The 18,335-nt window shown below is 35.7% G+C and overlaps 1 protein-coding gene across 2 annotated transcripts; it reads right to left on the reverse strand.

Annotated features, from left to right (window-relative positions):
- Positions 1 to 397: 397 nt before the first annotated feature.
- arhgef15b (Rho guanine nucleotide exchange factor 15b) lies at positions 398 to 17,364 on the reverse strand. Of its 2 annotated transcripts, none has more exons than XM_079398534.1 (16): positions 16,994 to 17,364; positions 14,503 to 14,991; positions 10,900 to 11,649; positions 9,787 to 9,838; positions 9,599 to 9,666; positions 7,844 to 8,097; positions 6,618 to 6,778; positions 6,130 to 6,282; positions 5,898 to 6,027; positions 4,792 to 4,866; positions 4,286 to 4,378; positions 3,825 to 3,979; positions 3,439 to 3,603; positions 3,019 to 3,104; positions 2,775 to 2,876; positions 398 to 2,668 (listed from the first exon to the last, which is right to left on the reverse strand). In XM_079398534.1, exons 2-16 carry the CDS (start codon positions 14,903 to 14,905, stop codon positions 2,505 to 2,507), a joined length of 2,811 nt encoding a protein of 936 aa, XP_079254660.1. In that variant the 5' UTR covers positions 14,906 to 14,991; positions 16,994 to 17,364; the 3' UTR covers positions 398 to 2,504. The 2 variants fall into 2 exon arrangements, with proteins under 2 accessions (XP_079254660.1, XP_079254659.1); XM_079398533.1 differs by having other exon boundaries at positions 9,787 to 9,841.
- Positions 17,365 to 18,335: the final 971 nt, after the last annotated feature.

Genomic DNA, 18,335 nt, shown 5'->3' on the forward strand with positions numbered 1-18,335 from the left:
TAAGCCAAATGGCTTATAGTATAATTTACATTACAAGCTAGCCAAATATGATGTTTTGGCCATATAAATCCCACAGTCGTTTTCCTCTTCGAGTGTGAGCGCCATATTCTCACTATACCATGCTATATGGGCCATAACACCTTAATGTATCATACATAAAAAAATAAAAAAAGATATTCTTTCATACTTTGTCCAAACTTCACTAAACTAATCCATTTGATTCTTCTGACTACTATTTCATATGTCAGGCTTTACAGGCTTTTATTGTTAAATGAAGAACTCCTGTTGTTTTCCAAGGTTAAACTGTTCACAGGACATGTCCTAATTAAAAAGAGAATTAAAAAAAGAGAGAAAAATTACTCCCTATATTATGTTTTTACATCAAAAACGCAGTTTTCTCACAAAACAGTCTCACAAAACGAGGTGTGGCTTTAATGGAGCATTCCACATTCAGGGATAGTGTACACACTGGAATATGCCATTTCTGAGAAGTCAGCAAATTATAAGCATGAATGACAACAGTGTTTAATATCTGGAGCAGATCATGACACTCAAATGTGACACTAGGTTTTTAACCCACAGATGAAAATCTGTCATAATTTACTTCCTTTCATGTCAGTCTAAATGGAAAAGAGCAGTATACAGGTGCATCTCAAAAAATTAGAATATCATGAAAAAAGTTTTTCTTGTAACTTATTTCAAAAAGTGAAACTTTCATACATTTTAGATTTATTGCATGTAAAGTAAAACATTTCAAACATTGTTTTGTTTTAATTTTGATGATTAGAGCTTACAGCTCATGAAAGTCAAAAATCAGTATCTCAAAATATTAGAATATTTACATTTGAGTTTCAATTAATGACCATCCCTACAGTATACATTCCGGGTATCTCTTGTTCTTTGAAACCACAATAATGGAGAAGACTGCTGACTTGGAAATGATCCAGAAGACGATCACTGACACCCTCCTCAAAGAGGGTAAGTCACAGAGGGTCATTACTGAAAGGTGTGGCTGTTTACAGAGTGCTGTATCAAAGCATATTAAATGCAGTTGACTGGAAGGAAGAGTTTAGGTAGGAAAATGTGCACAAGCAACAGGGATGGCTGCAAGCTTGAGAATACTGTCAAGCAAAGCTGATTCAAACACTTGGGAGAGCTTCACAAGGAGTGGATTGAAGCTGGAGTCAGTGCATCAAGAGTCACCACGCACAGGAAAAGGGCTACCAAGCCACTTCTGAACCAGAGACAACATCAGAAGCGTCTTACCTGGGCTGTGGAGAAAAAGAACTGGACTGTTGCTCAGTGGTCCAAAGTCCTCTTTTCAGATGAAAGCAAATTTTGCATTTCATTTGGAAATCAAGGTCCCAGAGTCTGGAGGAAGAGTGGAGAGGCACAGATTCCATGTTGCTTGAAGTCCAGTGTGAAGTTGCCACAGTCAGTGATGATTTGGGCTGCCATGTCATCTGCTGGTGTTGGTCCACTGTGTTTTCTGAAGTCCACAGTCAACGCAGCTATCCACCAGGAAATTTTAGAGCACTTCATCCTTCCTTCTGCTGACAAGCTTTATGGAGATGCTGATTTCATTTTCCAGCAGGACTTGGCACCTGCCCACACTGCCAAAGGTACCAAAAGCTGGTTCAGTGATCATGGTGTTACTGTGCTTGATTGGCCAGCAAACTCGCCTGACCTGAACCCCATAGAGAATCTATAGGGTATTGTCAAGAGGAAGATGAGAGACACCAGACCCAACAATGCAGATGACCTGAAGGCCGCTATCAAATCAACCTGGGCTTCCATTACACCTGAGCAGTGCCACAGGCTGACTGTCTCCATGCCACGCCGCATTGATGCAGTAATTCATGCAAAAGGAGGCCCAGCCAAGTATTGAGTGCATAGAAATGAACATACTTTTCAGAAGCCTGACATTTCAAAATCGATTCATCAGTCCAACTGTATAAAAAATTGTGTTAATAGTAAACAAGCTGATTTGTGCACATTCAGTGCTTCCATTAAAAACATAAGACTAGTCATGCAGGTTGTCACACATCTTGATCAGTGCATGTGATATTTTGTGTCCGCTTTGCTCAACTGGAATTTCAGTAGTTTGACGTTCTTGAAAGAAGTGTTAAAAATTACAAACACGCACAGACTCACACATACCTGTACATACACACACACACACACACGCTTCTGAAACAATGTACATTCTATATTAAGATCCAAAACAACTGAACATTTGAATAAAATGGACACACTTAAATGAGATTTACTTGAACAAGTCCCAAAGTGGCTTTTGTGTTGTACAAAACCAAGCCATAAAACACTGACTTTTCCATGTTCTTTGTTTAAAATTCCAACAGAATTATATTTCCGATCCTGAAAAGGATGTTTGAGACACATCAAAACACTTCCTGTCCATATTGAGTCTGTAACAAACGTCTACAGTTTGAAAGCCTATTCCCATTTTACGATTTCTCCATCTCCCAGGATGCAGTTTATTTAGTCTATGGTATACTTCGAGTCTTGGCGACAATGTCGGCAGCCTGGATAACACGGTATCGCTCTCGGAGGTTGCGTCGTCGGACGTGCTCGTTGGTGATTTCTAGTACATTTGCTTCGGGAAACCAGCCTTTCTGTCCATCAGATAGACGGATTCCTTCATACCATCCTAAAGAAGTAAAGAAGCCATCAGATAGATGAACAAAAACAATGTTAGAACACATTTCAGCATGTCAGATGTGCTTCCAATAAAGGAAAGGTATAGCACGACACACCGTTGGTTTTGCGCAAAACATTGATGATCTCTGTGCGCTCCAGATTTAATTCATCTGCTTGGTTTGCCACATACTGCTCCACACACTGCACCTGAGGGCAATCTGTCACACAAACACACATATGATTACAGAGAAAGCTATCTGTAGTGAAAAGTTTATGTGCTCAAAATCAAAGGCAAGCACTAACATGTCACACATGAGTCATAAACCTGAGCAGCTTAGAGAAATAAGCACCCACACTCACCCCAGTCTTCATATATGACTTCTTCTTGATCATTATTGGGGTCATCAGGATTCGGGAATGCTGCCAACCACCTGTGCAGGTCAGATCTGATCGGAGAGACAGAAGAAAAGTGACCTATACAGTCGTAAAAGCGCATATATCCTTATAGTCAAACTGACTACAAAAAACAGGTTTTTTTTTTTATTCCATTTTACTGTTCTACGGTATTTTTGATGATATAAATGCAGCCTTAAAAGATGTTCATAAATATTACAAAAATCTTACTGACCCCAAATGTTTAAACGGTAGTGTACATTAACAAAACTTGTATATTTGAATTGCCAACAGGAAAAAAAAACAGCATATGGAATTAGAAACATAATGGAGCAATGAACATGTATCACGGATGAGTAAAATAAATGTATTTATAACTCCACGCACTGTGTAGGAGCTTTGAAAACTCTCTCCATCTGGCGTCCCTGGTGATTCTCCAGCAGTGTCAGAGAGAAGCAGTGCTCCAGGTTGAGCACAGCTGTGACCTCCCCAGAAGGCTGCACCTGGACCAGGGAGCGATGGGCGTGATCGAGGACTACATACCGCTCAGAACTACAGCACAGGCAAACAGAAGAAGAAATAAATGAATGAAGTCTGATTCAGAAACTATAGGATTAACTAAACAGTAAATGTTACAAACAGGGGTGTTACTTTTTAGAAAGGAACATTAAAAAGTGAATGCATATAAATGGCATGTAAATATCACGTAGTGTTTTGCAACCCTCATAAAACAGAGTAAAGCCATAACACAAACAGGTTTTTCAGTTTTCTACCTTTTCTTACTGGCAATGACAAGTAGGTCATTGAAGAGAAAGAGGTAGACGGGGGTGAATTTGGGGCGGAGGTTCAAGAATGTCCCTCCTCTGTTCACTTCCTGCAGTTCTCCTCGTTTCTCCAAGTAACGTGTTTGAGAGATAATTGGCACCGCCTTAATAAAATATATAAATATAAAATATTTTACATAATTATAAAATATATAAAAATATAATAGTATAAAAGCATTTTAAAAAATAAAACGTTTTGGTAGAATCAAAAAAAGTAAAAATTAAGATTCTACACTATTTTTTGGACGCTAATAAAAAGTAAATATTTGTGCAAGTGATCATGTGATTATTTAAAAAAAACAAAAAAAACAGGAATTTTCACTGGTGGTCTCAGAATTTGAAATCCCACTGTAACCATCTATATAATAATAATTGCTTTACAAAGACAAAACTACAATCAATTTGCTCACCTTTAGTTTGTCGAACTCCAGGATACCATTAATCTGAATCAGTTCCTCCACCTGCTTCATTTTTCCAACCTGATTATTACATTCTTCAATGATCTGTGAGGACATGGGTGACAAGTTATTAAAGATAAGTTATTTAAGACCACATCTGACAACACCAATAGCCGTAAACAATACGTACACACACCAGGACATTCTTTCCAAGCAGACAACTGAATCTGAATGCATGACAAACATATTAAACATGACCTATTTTGGTTCTTTCATGAAAATGAAAAACAAATAAATGTCCTTTATTAGCCTAATGCTTTAAAATCCACCCGACCTGCATTTAACCTTGTTTTCCACCCTCTTTCCAATTATTCTCGCTCTCTTTTCCTTACATCTTCCTCTCTAACAGGCTATTCTGGGAACAATGAGGTCTAGTTTGAACAAGGAACTGTGCGTGAGGAGTGGCTTTATAATGAGAGGAAAAAACAGTGCATTTACTGTGACCTTGAGATGTTTACCTTGGACACAGAGTCCAGAGCTTTAGATGCTGTTTGCTCCTTCTCCGTCCCGACAGCCGTTCTCTTTAGGATGTTCTGATGAAAAAAATAAAAATAAAATCTGGGTTATTTTATTACCTGGATCACTTTAAGACAACTGTGCTTGATTCTAATGTGATGACTTGCAAACCAAGTATAATTGTGGAAACAAAAACAAAAAAAATCAACTGAAATTGGTTCCAATAAATACTACCGTTTACAATTTTGGGGTCATTAAGATTTTTTATTTTATGTTTTTGAAAGAAGTTTCTTATGCTCATTAAGGCTGCATTTATTTAATCAAAAAGTAAGATTGTTCAACATTATTCCAATTTAAAATAACTTTTTCTGTTTTAATATATCTGACCCTGGAGCACAAAACCAGTCATAAGTAGCACGGATATATTTGTAGCAACAGCCAACAATACATTATATGGGTCAAAATTATAGATTTTTCTTTAATGCCAAAAATCATTAGGATATTAAGTAAAGATCATGTTCCATGAAGATATTTTGTAAATTTCCTACGGTAAATATATCATTTTTGATAAGTAATATGCATTGTTGAGAACTTCATTTGGTCAATTTTAAAGGCAACTGTCTCAATATTTAGATTTTATTTTTTTTTGCATGCTCAGATTCCAGCTTTTCAAATAGTTGTATCTCAGTCATATCCTAACAAACAATACATGAATGGAAAGCTTAATTATTCAGCTTTCAGATGATGTATAAATCTCAATTTTAAAAAAAATGTACCCTTATGATTGGTTTTGTAGTCCAGGGTCACATATTTTCATGTAATTTATTCCTGTGATGGTAAAGCTGATTTTTCATTGTCACAAGTTCCTTAAGAAATCCTTCTAATATGCTCATTTGGAGCTCAAGAAAAATGATTTCATCAGTGTTGAAAATAGTTGTGCTGCTTAATATTTTTGTGGAAAGCGTGATACATTATTTCAGGATTCTTGCATGAATAGAAAGTTCAAAAGAACAGCATTTATTAAAAATAGAAATCTTTTGTAACATTTGTAACAAATGTCTTTACTTTAAAAAAATTCTAAAGTGGATGATGTGAATTATTCACTCACCTCGATGAGCATTTTAATGCGTGTGATTCGCTGAAAGGGCAGCAACAGGAAGGACATAAAGGGCAGTCGCTGACAAACGGGCGACTCCTGGAGTCGGGTGATTATGGTCGCAAACTGAGTGTTAGATTGCCTGTGACAGATATTAGGCAGAATATGAGAAAATACTAAATAAATTGATGATAAAAAATATTAGAAGAAACAGTTTGAGTTCTTGCTTATGAGTGTTTCTCACATTAGATTACTATAGGTCTTTTCCTGATAAATCTGGTTTCGAACATAGTCGATATATGCAGGGAAATGATGTTGGGCATGATAGTGGATGATGTCACAGATGTCAGCAATGATAACGCTCTCATCTAGACGCTCCTCCAGGTCCTTTAGAAACCTGTGAACATAAATAGACAGTGGATATGACTGCTGTGACTTGTTTTACAGACTGCACTGCATTCTCGAAGCATTAGACTATTAGTTGGTGATGTATTTGTCCTGAGATTTCATGTTTAATAGTTTTCTATTAATAAAACATCAAACGCTGCTGTCTCAGCAAATTCTGAAGGGTTACACCTGGAAAATCATTTGTTACTGTACAATAACAATGCCGCAAATGTAGTCTATGGGGTTCATGTATATAAACAAAACTAATTTGTGGGGTTCAGGCAGTGCTGCTTCAGCAAATCTAAACTGTTTATGTCTTCATTTTACACACACACAGGCACTCACCTGTCGCTGACCTCTTGGATGCGCAGAATGTTTGAGAAGAGGGTTTTTTTGTCCATGTTAATAAGAGTGTCATTCAAATCACTTGACTCCATAAAATTCTCTATTAGCACACGCAGAGAGCGCAGATATGACATTTCTGATGTAATCACCTCAAACATGCTCTGCACACAAAGAAAGGAAACAGAAATATTATATAAAAATGTTTTCCTTTTTTTTTCCACATTCACTGTTATTATCTGTAATGTATTACACAAAATTTTAATAATGCTTCATTTCACATCACACGTAACCCCAAAATCGATCTTTATTTTTTGCATATTGTTTTGTTTTAATTAAAACTTTTATTTAATTTTTTATATTATATAAAAAATTATACTATTATTATTATTTTTTTATTTAGAATTTAAGTTTTATATAATATTATTTTCTTTAAACTTACAAAAATAAAACAATCAGAATGGGATTTTCTTGAATTATGGTCACGACAATTTCTTTTAAAATCTAGTAAAATAATTTCATTAAACAAAAAAACAAACAAAAAAACAACATATTGCATTCACTTTCTATAAGAGAAATAAATATACTATTGTTCAAATTTTTTATATATATATATATATATATATATATATATATATATATATATATATGAAGATGCATTCACTTGATCAAAAGTGACACTAAAGATCTATAATGCTACAAATCGTTTATTTCAAATAAATGCAGAACAGCTGTTTTCAATTAAAATTCATTCTGTTTTCATTTCAACATTAAAACATTTTTTTTGAAACTCCAAATCAGCATAATAGAATAATTTCCAATGAATCATGTGACCCTGAAGACTGAAGTAATGGCTATAATAAATTATATTTTAGAATTAAATTTTTTATAAATCTGTGATTTTAAATTGTATTAATATTTCACAATATTACAGTTTTTACTATACTTTTGATAAAATGACTGCAGCCTCTGTGAGCATTAGGAACATATCTTATTGCGAATGGTAGTATATATATTTGTGAGGCTAACACTCTTTGTACTTCCTTTCCCATCCACCCCTTTCCATCCTGTCTTCTCCTACAGATTTCCATCCTCTCTCTCTTCTCTTTTCCTCTCAAATTATTTTTTCCATATCCCCGAAAACATAAAGCCTCAACTCTCAGCACTGGCTATGAAGTACATGCTCTCCTCTGCATTCTGTACAATGTTCAGTGAGGATTACTGCTCACCTCTTGGTACTTGCACTCCTCTGGACTTAAGGTCTGCAGGACCCCGCTGTCTCGTACTGCTGACTGGTCCCGCCATAAATTGCTCTGCTTGAGATTTGGAACACTACTGGATCTGGGACGTGTTACTCCTTTCTCTGGGCTGGATGTAATGCGTGAGTCCATCTGGAAGTCCAAGCTGGTTTTACTGATGTTGCGACATACTGTCCTCCTGATCTCTTTGTGTATATATGTTTCTGTGTAAAACTGATACAGCTCTGCAAGGGTCAGAACATATGGCATTAAACTCAATCCCCTAAAAATCAATTTAATGAGAATTTTTACTAATGTATGAAATATATCATTCATCACAATTTCTGTCCAGTGTTTTTCTTTCTAAACTTTCATCATTTCTGTCTTACATTCATGGTCAAAAATACCGGCACCCTTTGTAAATATGATCAAAGGCGGCTGTGAAAATTAATCTGCTTTGTTAAACCTTTTGATCTTTTATAAAAAAAATTCACAAAAATCTAACCTTTCATTGGATAATAAGAATTTAAAATGGAGGGAATATCATTATGAAATAAATGTTTTTCTCAAATACACGTTGAACACAGTTATTAACACCCCTAGAAATTATTATGAGTAAAATATCTCTGAAGTATATTACCATTCATATTCACAATTTTGAGCACTTCAGGGTGATTATGAACATGAAATTATCCAGCCATGGCTTCCTGTTTCACAGAAATATAAATAGGAGGGAAAACAAAGCCCAAATTCCCTTAATCATCCATCACAATGAGAAAAACCAAAGAATATATTTCTGATGTGCAGCAAAAGATAATTGAGCTTCACAAATTAGTGAAGTGGCTTTAAGAAAAGAGCTAGAGCAGTGAAAATTCCCATTTCCACCTTCAGGTCAATTATTAAGAATTTCCAATCAACATAAAATGTTACGAAACTGCCTGGAAGAGGACGTGTCTATATCGTCCTAATGCACAGCTGGAGAATTGCAGAAAATAGTTGAGTCTAGGGGTCAGAAAACCTTTAAAAAATTAATGTGCACAATGAAATATATTGCTGTATTTTTGATGTTGTGGGCCTATATTTCTGCTGGAGGTCCTGGACATCTTGTTTAGACACACGGCATCATGGATTCTATTAAATACCAACAGATAAAAAAAATCAATAAGTGACTGACTATGTTAGAAATCTTATAATGGGCCATGTGTGGATCTTCCAACAGTACAATAATCCAAACACAAACCTCAAAAACAACCCAAAAATGGGTCACTGAGCACAAAACCAAGCTTCTGCTATGGCCATTCCAGTCCTCTGACCTGAACCCTGTAGAAAATGAGTGAGGTGAACTGAAGAGAAGAAGCACCAACATGGAGCTGGGAATCTAAAGGATCTGGAGAGATTCTGGATGAAGGAATGGTCTCTGATCTCTTGTCAGGTGTTCTCCAACCTCATCAGGCATTATAGGAGAAGATTTAGAGCTGTTAAACTGGCAAATGGAGGTTTCAAAAAGTATTAAATAAAAGGGTGCCGTTAATTGTGGCCAATGTGTATTTGAGAAAAACATTTATTTCATAATGATATTTCCCCCCATTTTAAATTCTTATTATCCAATGAAAGGTTAGATCAAAAGGATTAACAATTTTCACAGCCTTCTTTGATCATATTTTCCAAGGGTGCCGATATTTTTGGCCATGACTGTATAATTTTCCATTTAAAACCAGTAATTAATTCAATCAGAAAAAATGTTACCCTCAGGCATCCCAGCTTCCAAGTCAACAGATTTTTGGTGACGTGGAATAGCTCGTGGTGGTCTAGAGCTGTGACAGAGGTTGAGTTACACAGTTAAGACAAATGCGATAGCTGAGTGACTTACAATAAGCTTAAGAGAGCAGAAACTGTTTGAGTTTAAAGAAATGTAAAAACATAAACAAATATACTTCTCAGTGGATGCACATTTTTCCCCATCAGCCCCTGCACTGTCATTCTCATCTGCTGATGTCAAGAAAGGAGAAACCAACAATTAAGTACAATAAAACAAACACACACACACAGAGATGATCAACAAATGTCAGTTTTAGACACTTAATTGAAAGAAATGCCGAAAACACATTTTACTTCTGTAATATAATGCATTTCTGAGTAAAACAGTACACTCAACAAAAAAAAGATAAAGTATGATCAGGATGGACTGGATTACATAAAAGAATTTGTTCTGAAGAAAGCAAGTCATACATGTTTGGAACAGTGTTGTTATTGTTAACTAAAACTAAAATCATTAAAAATCATTTTTGGCAATGGAAATAAAAGGTAAATAACAATAAACTATAGTAGTTACCACAAACCAATGAAAAACACTTCTAAAGCATTTATTAAGCTTTTGATTAATTTGATTAAGTTGACGTTAATTTATAATTTTAATAATACATTATTAAAATCAAAAGCTGCATCTGTTAATATAATTTAATAGACCTGAGCTAACATGGACTAATAATGAACATTAACAAACATTACAAATACTGTAAAAACTCGTGGCATTAACAATGTTAACTAACAAAACCTTATTGTTTTACTTTAAAACTCTTATAAAAAAAATTATTTGCTCAACGATTCCCAAACGATTTAACGATTCATTTTTCCAAACCCCTCCTTTGCGTGAAGCTAATCTGTAGTGATTGGTCGATTTAATTTAAAGCAGTGTTTGTGAGCTTTTACCGCTCCAAAAGCGGCACCTAGTGGCAAAGAATTAATTTGCATTTTCATTCAGACCAACGCGAAAATCAAGTTCTTCTCAGGTCTGCGCGCAACAAGTGGGCGGGCAATATGCTAATGTTTCCCGTTGACTTCAACATGAAACGGCTTGGGATTCGTTTTAAAAATGACTAGTTTCAATGATTCAGAGTCGACTTTTTCTTTTGAGAGACAATAACTTTATACATGGTGCACTTTCAGATTTAAAACTTTGCAGGATGTTTTGATTCACTTAGAGCTGTGTTACACACTGCATGAAAGGTATATCCATAATAGGGGCACTTTAAAAAGCCTTTATTTACCTATAGACTTGAGAGAATAATTGCTGAGGCGTCTTCCGTTCTCATAGGTCTTGGCTGGCGGAGGTGGTGCAGATCTTTGCGGTCGGGGACTGGCAGGTGGGCTGCCCTTTTTAGGGGGAAGCAGAGGGGAGGAAGGACGTGCCAGAGGCTGAGGCAGAATAATGCGAGGACCTCTGTTATCTACAGGCATTCTGGGAGGAATGGCCGGAGGGGTTTCCTTGCTTACAGGGTCCGACCCCTTTTGAGGTCTGGGTGGAGGGACCACCTCCAGGCTAACATCGTAGATGGACTCCTCTGGCTCCTCCAAAGGCTGGTCTTTGGGGACGTTTAAAGGAGTCTGGGGAAATGAGACAGCAGAGGCGATCAACATTGGAGGTCCAGGGTCCGATTTCCTCCTCAGCTGTTGCTCTATTAGGTTACGAGTCTCCTGAAACTTGTCTTTTTTAATTTGTGGTTCCTCCTTTTTGTTCTTGTCTTCAGCTAATGATTGACTCCAAGACTCCGGCTCCTTATTGGATTTGTCTTCGTTCTCTCCCTCTCCTCTTTCATTCTGATCCTCCGTATCACTGTACTCAATCTCATCCTCCTCACCCTCGTCATCATCCTGCTCGCTTATTGGCACCCATACCAGCTTCATGCCAGGCCTCTGCAGGTGGCATATACAGCCGCAGTTCTTCTCACACTGAGGCTCTGGAAGAGGACTGGAATCCCGCTCCGCTTGCAGTTTGCCGCCTTCTTTTCCATCAGGAGCTAGAAGAGGACATGGATTATGGTCAGGGTTTAAATGAACTTAAGATGGGTAAATAATGTGATGCTATTTTTGTTTTGTATTAAAAATCATTCAGAAATATTTTTGGGGATATAAAGTCAAAAATGTCGGGATGATATTACTGTCCTGCTATCATAATAGAGAAAAGAAAATGTATCCTTAAAAAAACCCTGAAGGTTAGTTTGGGTTATAAAATGCTATGGATTTTATTAATTAAGGCAAGACACTACGGGTCATTAATTCCTAAATGTTTTTTCATGCACTGATCTATTTTGCGATTTTGGGATATTTTGCTTCCATAACATGCCTTCTTTCAGACTAGTTGAAAGAAAACATCCAAAAGACACATTTATGTGTTTATTCTATTAAACTTTATTTAGTTATATGTCTGCAAACATCAATTACAACACATATTTTAAAAGGTTCAAAGGTCTCGAAATGAGTTTTTTTTTGAGACAGGAAGTTTCTTTCAGGTTTTTTTCCTCCTTTTTCCCCCCTAAATTCTGAAGGTTTTTACAGAGGTGTTTGTTCATGTAACATTCACCTGAATTATATATTATTTTATTCCTAAAAACCTTAAAAAAAAAACACCTGTGATGTCTTGTTTTAAAAATTCATGCTTTGGAAAAAAAAAATCATCTTGAAAAATACATTTAATTTTTTTTCTTTTTTTAAATAAAGATTAAAATGTTTAAAACATGTTTAAAACTAGATAAAACGTGCTCAGCAGTAAATTATTACTTTTTATTTGATGCTTACACCACAAAACAAGATATTTTCATTTAAAGTTTTTGGAAAATAGCAGAAATGTTTTCAAAACCATATGAAACGAATAGGAATACAAAGACTACATTTCTAAAAATTGACACTAGATTTTAAAAGTAGTTTTTTTTTTTTATGGACGCTCTTATACATCTTTGGACCTTGAAGCTGCAGCAAAGACTGATCTACAACCATGACTGAATGTCTTTGCAATACTCTAAACGTTATATGGCTCTCAAAAGGCTTCACATCCTTTCTGATTTCCAGTGTATAAGATCTTGGATTACCATCTTTTCTCTGCTTCTGTTTTGACTGGTCCACGTCACCTTTGGAGCCTGCCGTTATCAGTGCCGCCAACTTCTGTATGGAACCTTTGCGCTGTGTCGATCCCTCCTCCCCCTCCTTAACCCGCAGGTCTTCAATCGCCTCAAAAACATTTTGCTTGATCTTGCCAAATGCTCGTTTTAGCCCTTCTGCCATTTCACTACACCGGGGACTGACCTGCTCAAAACTCTCTTGGATTCTGGACTAGTTGAATGCATGAACTTAAGGGTGGGACACTGGTTTATTACCCCAATAATCACATAAAGGCCACTCGCATGTTACTTCCAAGGCTCCTAGACAGTCAAACTAGCTCAGTTCACATAATTGTCACTGTAAAAGAGTTTTATGAACAATATATTCTCAGATAATGTCCAACAGGAATGTTAAGTAAGAAAAAAAATAAAAAGGTCAAGCTTTTTCCTGTTATGGCTCTTAAACTTTGGAACAGCCTTTATGGTAATGGTTATTGACACAATCTGGATAAAAGGATTTAGGTAGACATCTACAATTGAATTACTAACAAAATGTAATATTCCATGCATTTGACTAAGTACTGCATATAATATAGAAAATATATGTCCAAGTATAAAGTATATTTTAGATTTATATTTAATAATGGCTTTTCTTCCAAGCTTTTTATTCATCAGTACTGCTTGTATTCTATTTTTGATCAAATAAGTGCAGTCTTGATGAGCATAAGACACTTTTTTTTTTTTAAAGCCCCCAAACGGTAGTGTACTTTTAATATAATTAGTTCCAGGAGGGGTTATTTTATCCCCCCACACCCATCTGTTCATGTGTTCAGCAGGCGACACAGACTCTATAATCCTACAGACTGACCAACAACAAAATGACCTCCGATGTGTTACGTCTAAATTATACTTCATTGAATTATAAATAAACAAATAAACTAAAAGTACAAGAAAGTTGATCAATTTAATTCGAAATGAAAAAATGAAACTGACATGAGTTTTAGGAACACAAACAGCTTGCATTCCAGAAGTGTGTCACAAACAAAGTTCACATTCATAGTTACTTTCGAAATTATATTGTTAAAACCAAACTAATAATTTACATTCCATCTCTCCAAGATTACTAGCAACACTAACAGAGAGCAGCAGTTTACTCCAAAAACACCCAATCAGATGAAGATCAGATTAAAGCTAATTAAAATATGACTTTATTAGCAGTGTCCCTTAATTTAATGCTGTAAATGGTACTTGTTCTTTATATTTATCCTTGTCGTCATTTCTTTCTTTGTCTACTTTTTACATGTCAGAGTGCATTACTCAAAGCAAATAAACACACAGAAGGTTACAATGATGTAAACACTTTTATAGGATGCTTGAATTTTGTGCTGCTTGTATGTTTAAAGGAATAGTTCACCCAAACATTTTACATCTTGGATGGCCTAAAGGTAAGTAAATTTCAGCTAATTTCATTTTTAGGTGCTTTACATTTTACATCCATCTAAAATTTTGTGACTGAATTCACTCTTAAAAATAAAGGTGCTTCAGGATGCCTTAGAAGAACCTTTTTGTCTAAATGATTCTATAAGAAACCTTTAAAATCTGAAGAATGGCTCTTTGTAGAACGAAAAATAGTTCTTCTATGGCATCGCTGTGAAGAACCTTTTAAGCACCTTTATTTTTGTGAAGAAAAAAAAAATCCTGGAAAAAACATCCGGGAGATTTTCCATGGAAGTACTAGGCCAAACAAATCCTGAAAAGGAAGTAAATACACCATACCTGATCGGCTTCCATCAACAGCACTCAAAGCTCCTTCTTGTGTCTCTTGGCTGTCCACCTCGTCTTTCTGTCCACTGTGATTTTGTCTGGCCTTTGGAGGCAGAGGAGGTGCCATGCCATCGCTGGTGGGGGAAGAACTTTTCGGTTTGCATCTGGGCTTTACTGCAGGAGGTCTTTGTTGTCTCCTTTCTGTGCTGGTGCTCTTTGCTGTATCTCCACTTGGAATCTTAGCCTCTGGCTGGCTGAATTTGTTGACTATCTTTTTGACATTCCCAGAGTTCTGTGAGGCTGCACCTTCCACAGATGAGGTGTCTGAGGTATTATTGGATGGCTTGATGGGAACCGGGGGTCTTTGTTTAACCTCAGATTTCTGAGACAGGTTCTGAGACTCTTGAGAAGACATCTTGATTGGTTTTGATGTTTTAACCAAAGCAACCTGGCCAATATGAGGCCAGGCAGCAGAGTCACCAAAGGCCTTCAATCTTCAACCTGTAGTAACAAATAGTAAGGACATTAAACATGGCTGATGCATCTTTACAGACTCTTTCCATCATTTGATCAATCCCAGATCACCCGACATTGCAGTGTATTCATTAGATATTTTACAATTCTGTCTGATACAGCTAAATGGGCGATTTTAATGTCACAATGAAAAAGAATTGCATGTTGTGACGAACATCAGAGTGTAACAAATTAATCAAATGTGAAAAGGTGTAGTCTGGTGACTTGGTTGTTGTATTTATTGTTGATTGCTTTTGAAATGTAGGCATTGCACAAAAAAGTGGAGGCACATGAATGTAAACTTGAAGGGACAGGGGTACAGCAGATTAAATTATTGGAGAATTCTTGCATTTTGATTAAACATGATCAAAATTGAAAAGATGAAATATAAGCACGGATATTATATTCAGATCTAAAATATGCTATATATATTAATTTTTAGATTTGTTAAACTTTACATTTAACAGTGTATTAATTAAATCATGCACACTTAAATATCTATTATTGACAGATACAATAAATGTAAAAAAAGAAAAACTCCAATATCAGCCAATAACCAATATATAGTACCAATACATTGTCCAGCCCTAGTTTCCATTCTTTCAGTTTCATATCCCTCATGAAGAGTACTGTAATTGAAACCTCAGTCATCTATAGGAGTCAAAGTCCTCAAAACTACATAAATATTTGTCACGATGATTAGTATCTGGTAACTCATTAAATAAAATAAAAAGCAGTGATCTTTGTACTGGAGTTACCTCACACCGTACAGGTTTAGCTGCATTAGACTTTGCTCTTACAAGCAAAAGTCTATATTAAATATTATATAAATTTATATAAAATATGAGCTAAACCTGCAATCAGACTGGTTAGTGAAACGGCATGCTGGAAACAGTATGAAACTTAGCTAGGAATGTGCTTGTATGTCACGTTTATAGTACTTTGACCTTTCAGATTCCAAAAGCCTATGCATGTTTTAGGAATGCATGATGAGATTAAAATAATACGATTAGTGGTACATAGCATTTTATTGCTTATTGTTTCCAATGCCTTGAATGGAACTGGTGTGTAATCTTGGTTTGGAATAAATCCATTCTGGAAATATGGGAAGGGTGTGTCAACAGGGTGAACTTTGGCATCAATGACTTCACTTGACTCGCACCCCTCAGACAGACTCAGCAGGTCTATCAAGTTCTCCACTGTGCTGCTGTACACTAATTTGATATCTTGAACACACAAAGCTCAACATTAAACAAAGCCAGAAAATAATACTTTCCCATGGGGTGAAACAGGATGGTTGAAAAGGTTACTATTTAAAAGGGCGAAATTCTTACGTCCTTCTGATATTTCAAAGTTCACTAAGGTATAAACATCCCCTCAAGCAACAGGACATCCAAGTATCCCCTGCTGGGCAGTTTTTTTTCCAAAAATGTGTACAAGACACTTCCCCTCCAACTTATAAACATCTTGGGATTGGAATCGTCTTTTCCTGTTGAGAACCTTGGCTTTGCTTTCGAATTCCTTAGAATCACTGGGATGTTGTGATGTATAACAACCGATATATAGTACCAATACAATACTGTTAACAACAATATAAATAAAAATGTAAGTAAATAAAAAGTATTTTTAATGTAAAAATGCAGAAAATTATCTGTTAGGGTTAGGATATAATATTTATAACTAAATGTATATAAAAACAATACAAGTCTACAGAGTGGCCCCTTTTAGACAGACAAAAATGTGTGTGTGTGTGTGCGTGGTATTTGAGAGTTACAAATTCCTTTGTATTGTCAGACCTGACACTTATTTTTTTTCATAATCATTCATGACAATGTTTCAGAAACTATGTGCCAATGAAAAATCGACATTAAATCTTAAAGTCAATATTTCTCTATGTTGTTCACAAGACCTACTACATTCAATACTTGTACTACATTCAAAGCTGAGGCTGCTAAAATTCATATCTGTAATATTACACCAGACTACTTACCAAATGTGTATCAGTCTCCTATATATAATCCATAAAGAAAAGCCAATTCCTGAAACGTGTCCAGAGCAAACTTCCTCATAAAAATAAAAACATAAGAGTGGCGTGGGGTAACTCTCACAGTGCACATGAACACATCAGTGTGCGAGCAGTTATACAGACATCCATGTTAATACATGTCTTTAAAATGACAGCAACAGATCGCCACATCCCAGCACGATCTGATCAGACGTTACTTTCCTCTATCCCTCTTTTGTTGTCCTCTCCGGTAAATCCACGTGCATCTCCAGCTCTTTGTTTTCCAGCTCGTGAGCGTGTATGTAAGAAGAACAGCCGGACAGGGACAGTGTGATTAGTGCACACCCCTCCTCCCCAAGTAGGGCTCGCTGCAGCCCATCCCATTCTTGCCTGCACAGCACACCCTGCTTTGGCTGCCACCCAGCGGAGACTCTCAGTGTGTGTGTGTGTGTGTGTGTGTGTGTGTGTTTGGAATGGATCAGGTTTATGGGAATCAAGCACAGTAAAACCTGAAATTATCTATATAGGCCTACTCACGAAATGGCCTTTTATCTACTATGAGCAAAACGGTTTCACAAACATACAAAATAATAAACAGGGAATATTAGCTATACTGTGAGAACATAATTACTGAAAAATATAGTTCATAAAAAGACAATGTCTTTAGTGCCTTAAAATTTTCATAAAATTGTATTTTGTCTTTTTGATTAGTTTATATCTTAAGTTTTAATAACAATGTTAAATGGTGTGTAGAAGACAAAACAGATCTTGAACAGTCTTTTATTTTGAAAAGCAGGTGGAGAGTCTCAGAGGAGGACCACTGCAAACCCCGAATGCTTTTTGGGTTTTTTGACTCCCTGAAAAATCCGAAATGAAATATGCACCAAATTATCCACGTTTATATTGTTCTCCTCCACAAGCGAATCACAAATTTTATTTTACTAAGGATACAAGATTTACTTTTAGTCTGATTATTTTTTGTTTACTCAGTCCATTGTGATAAACCAAAAAAAAAAAAAAAATAGCATTGCAAAAGCCAAAAATGCAGTGATGGAAACTAAATAATATTACTTGGAATGCACTTTAAAAGTAAAGGAAAGAGACAAATGCATCTAAAGTAAATTGTACAATATCCAATATAAGCCAATAGTAGCTTATATGTACATCTACCAGTATTTTACAATTCAAGAATAGTTTTTAAATAAAATAATTATCAGTTTCCTCGAATTTAACATTGATTACTACATAAAAAACATTAACAAATAAATAAACATACATAAAACATAAAAGAATGTGTCTGATTCATGAATATAATTTATGAATCAAA

Source organism: Barbus barbus, assembly GCF_936440315.1.
Source record: "Barbus barbus genome assembly, chromosome: 38".
NCBI classification, from domain to species: domain Eukaryota; kingdom Metazoa; phylum Chordata; class Actinopteri; order Cypriniformes; family Cyprinidae; genus Barbus; species Barbus barbus.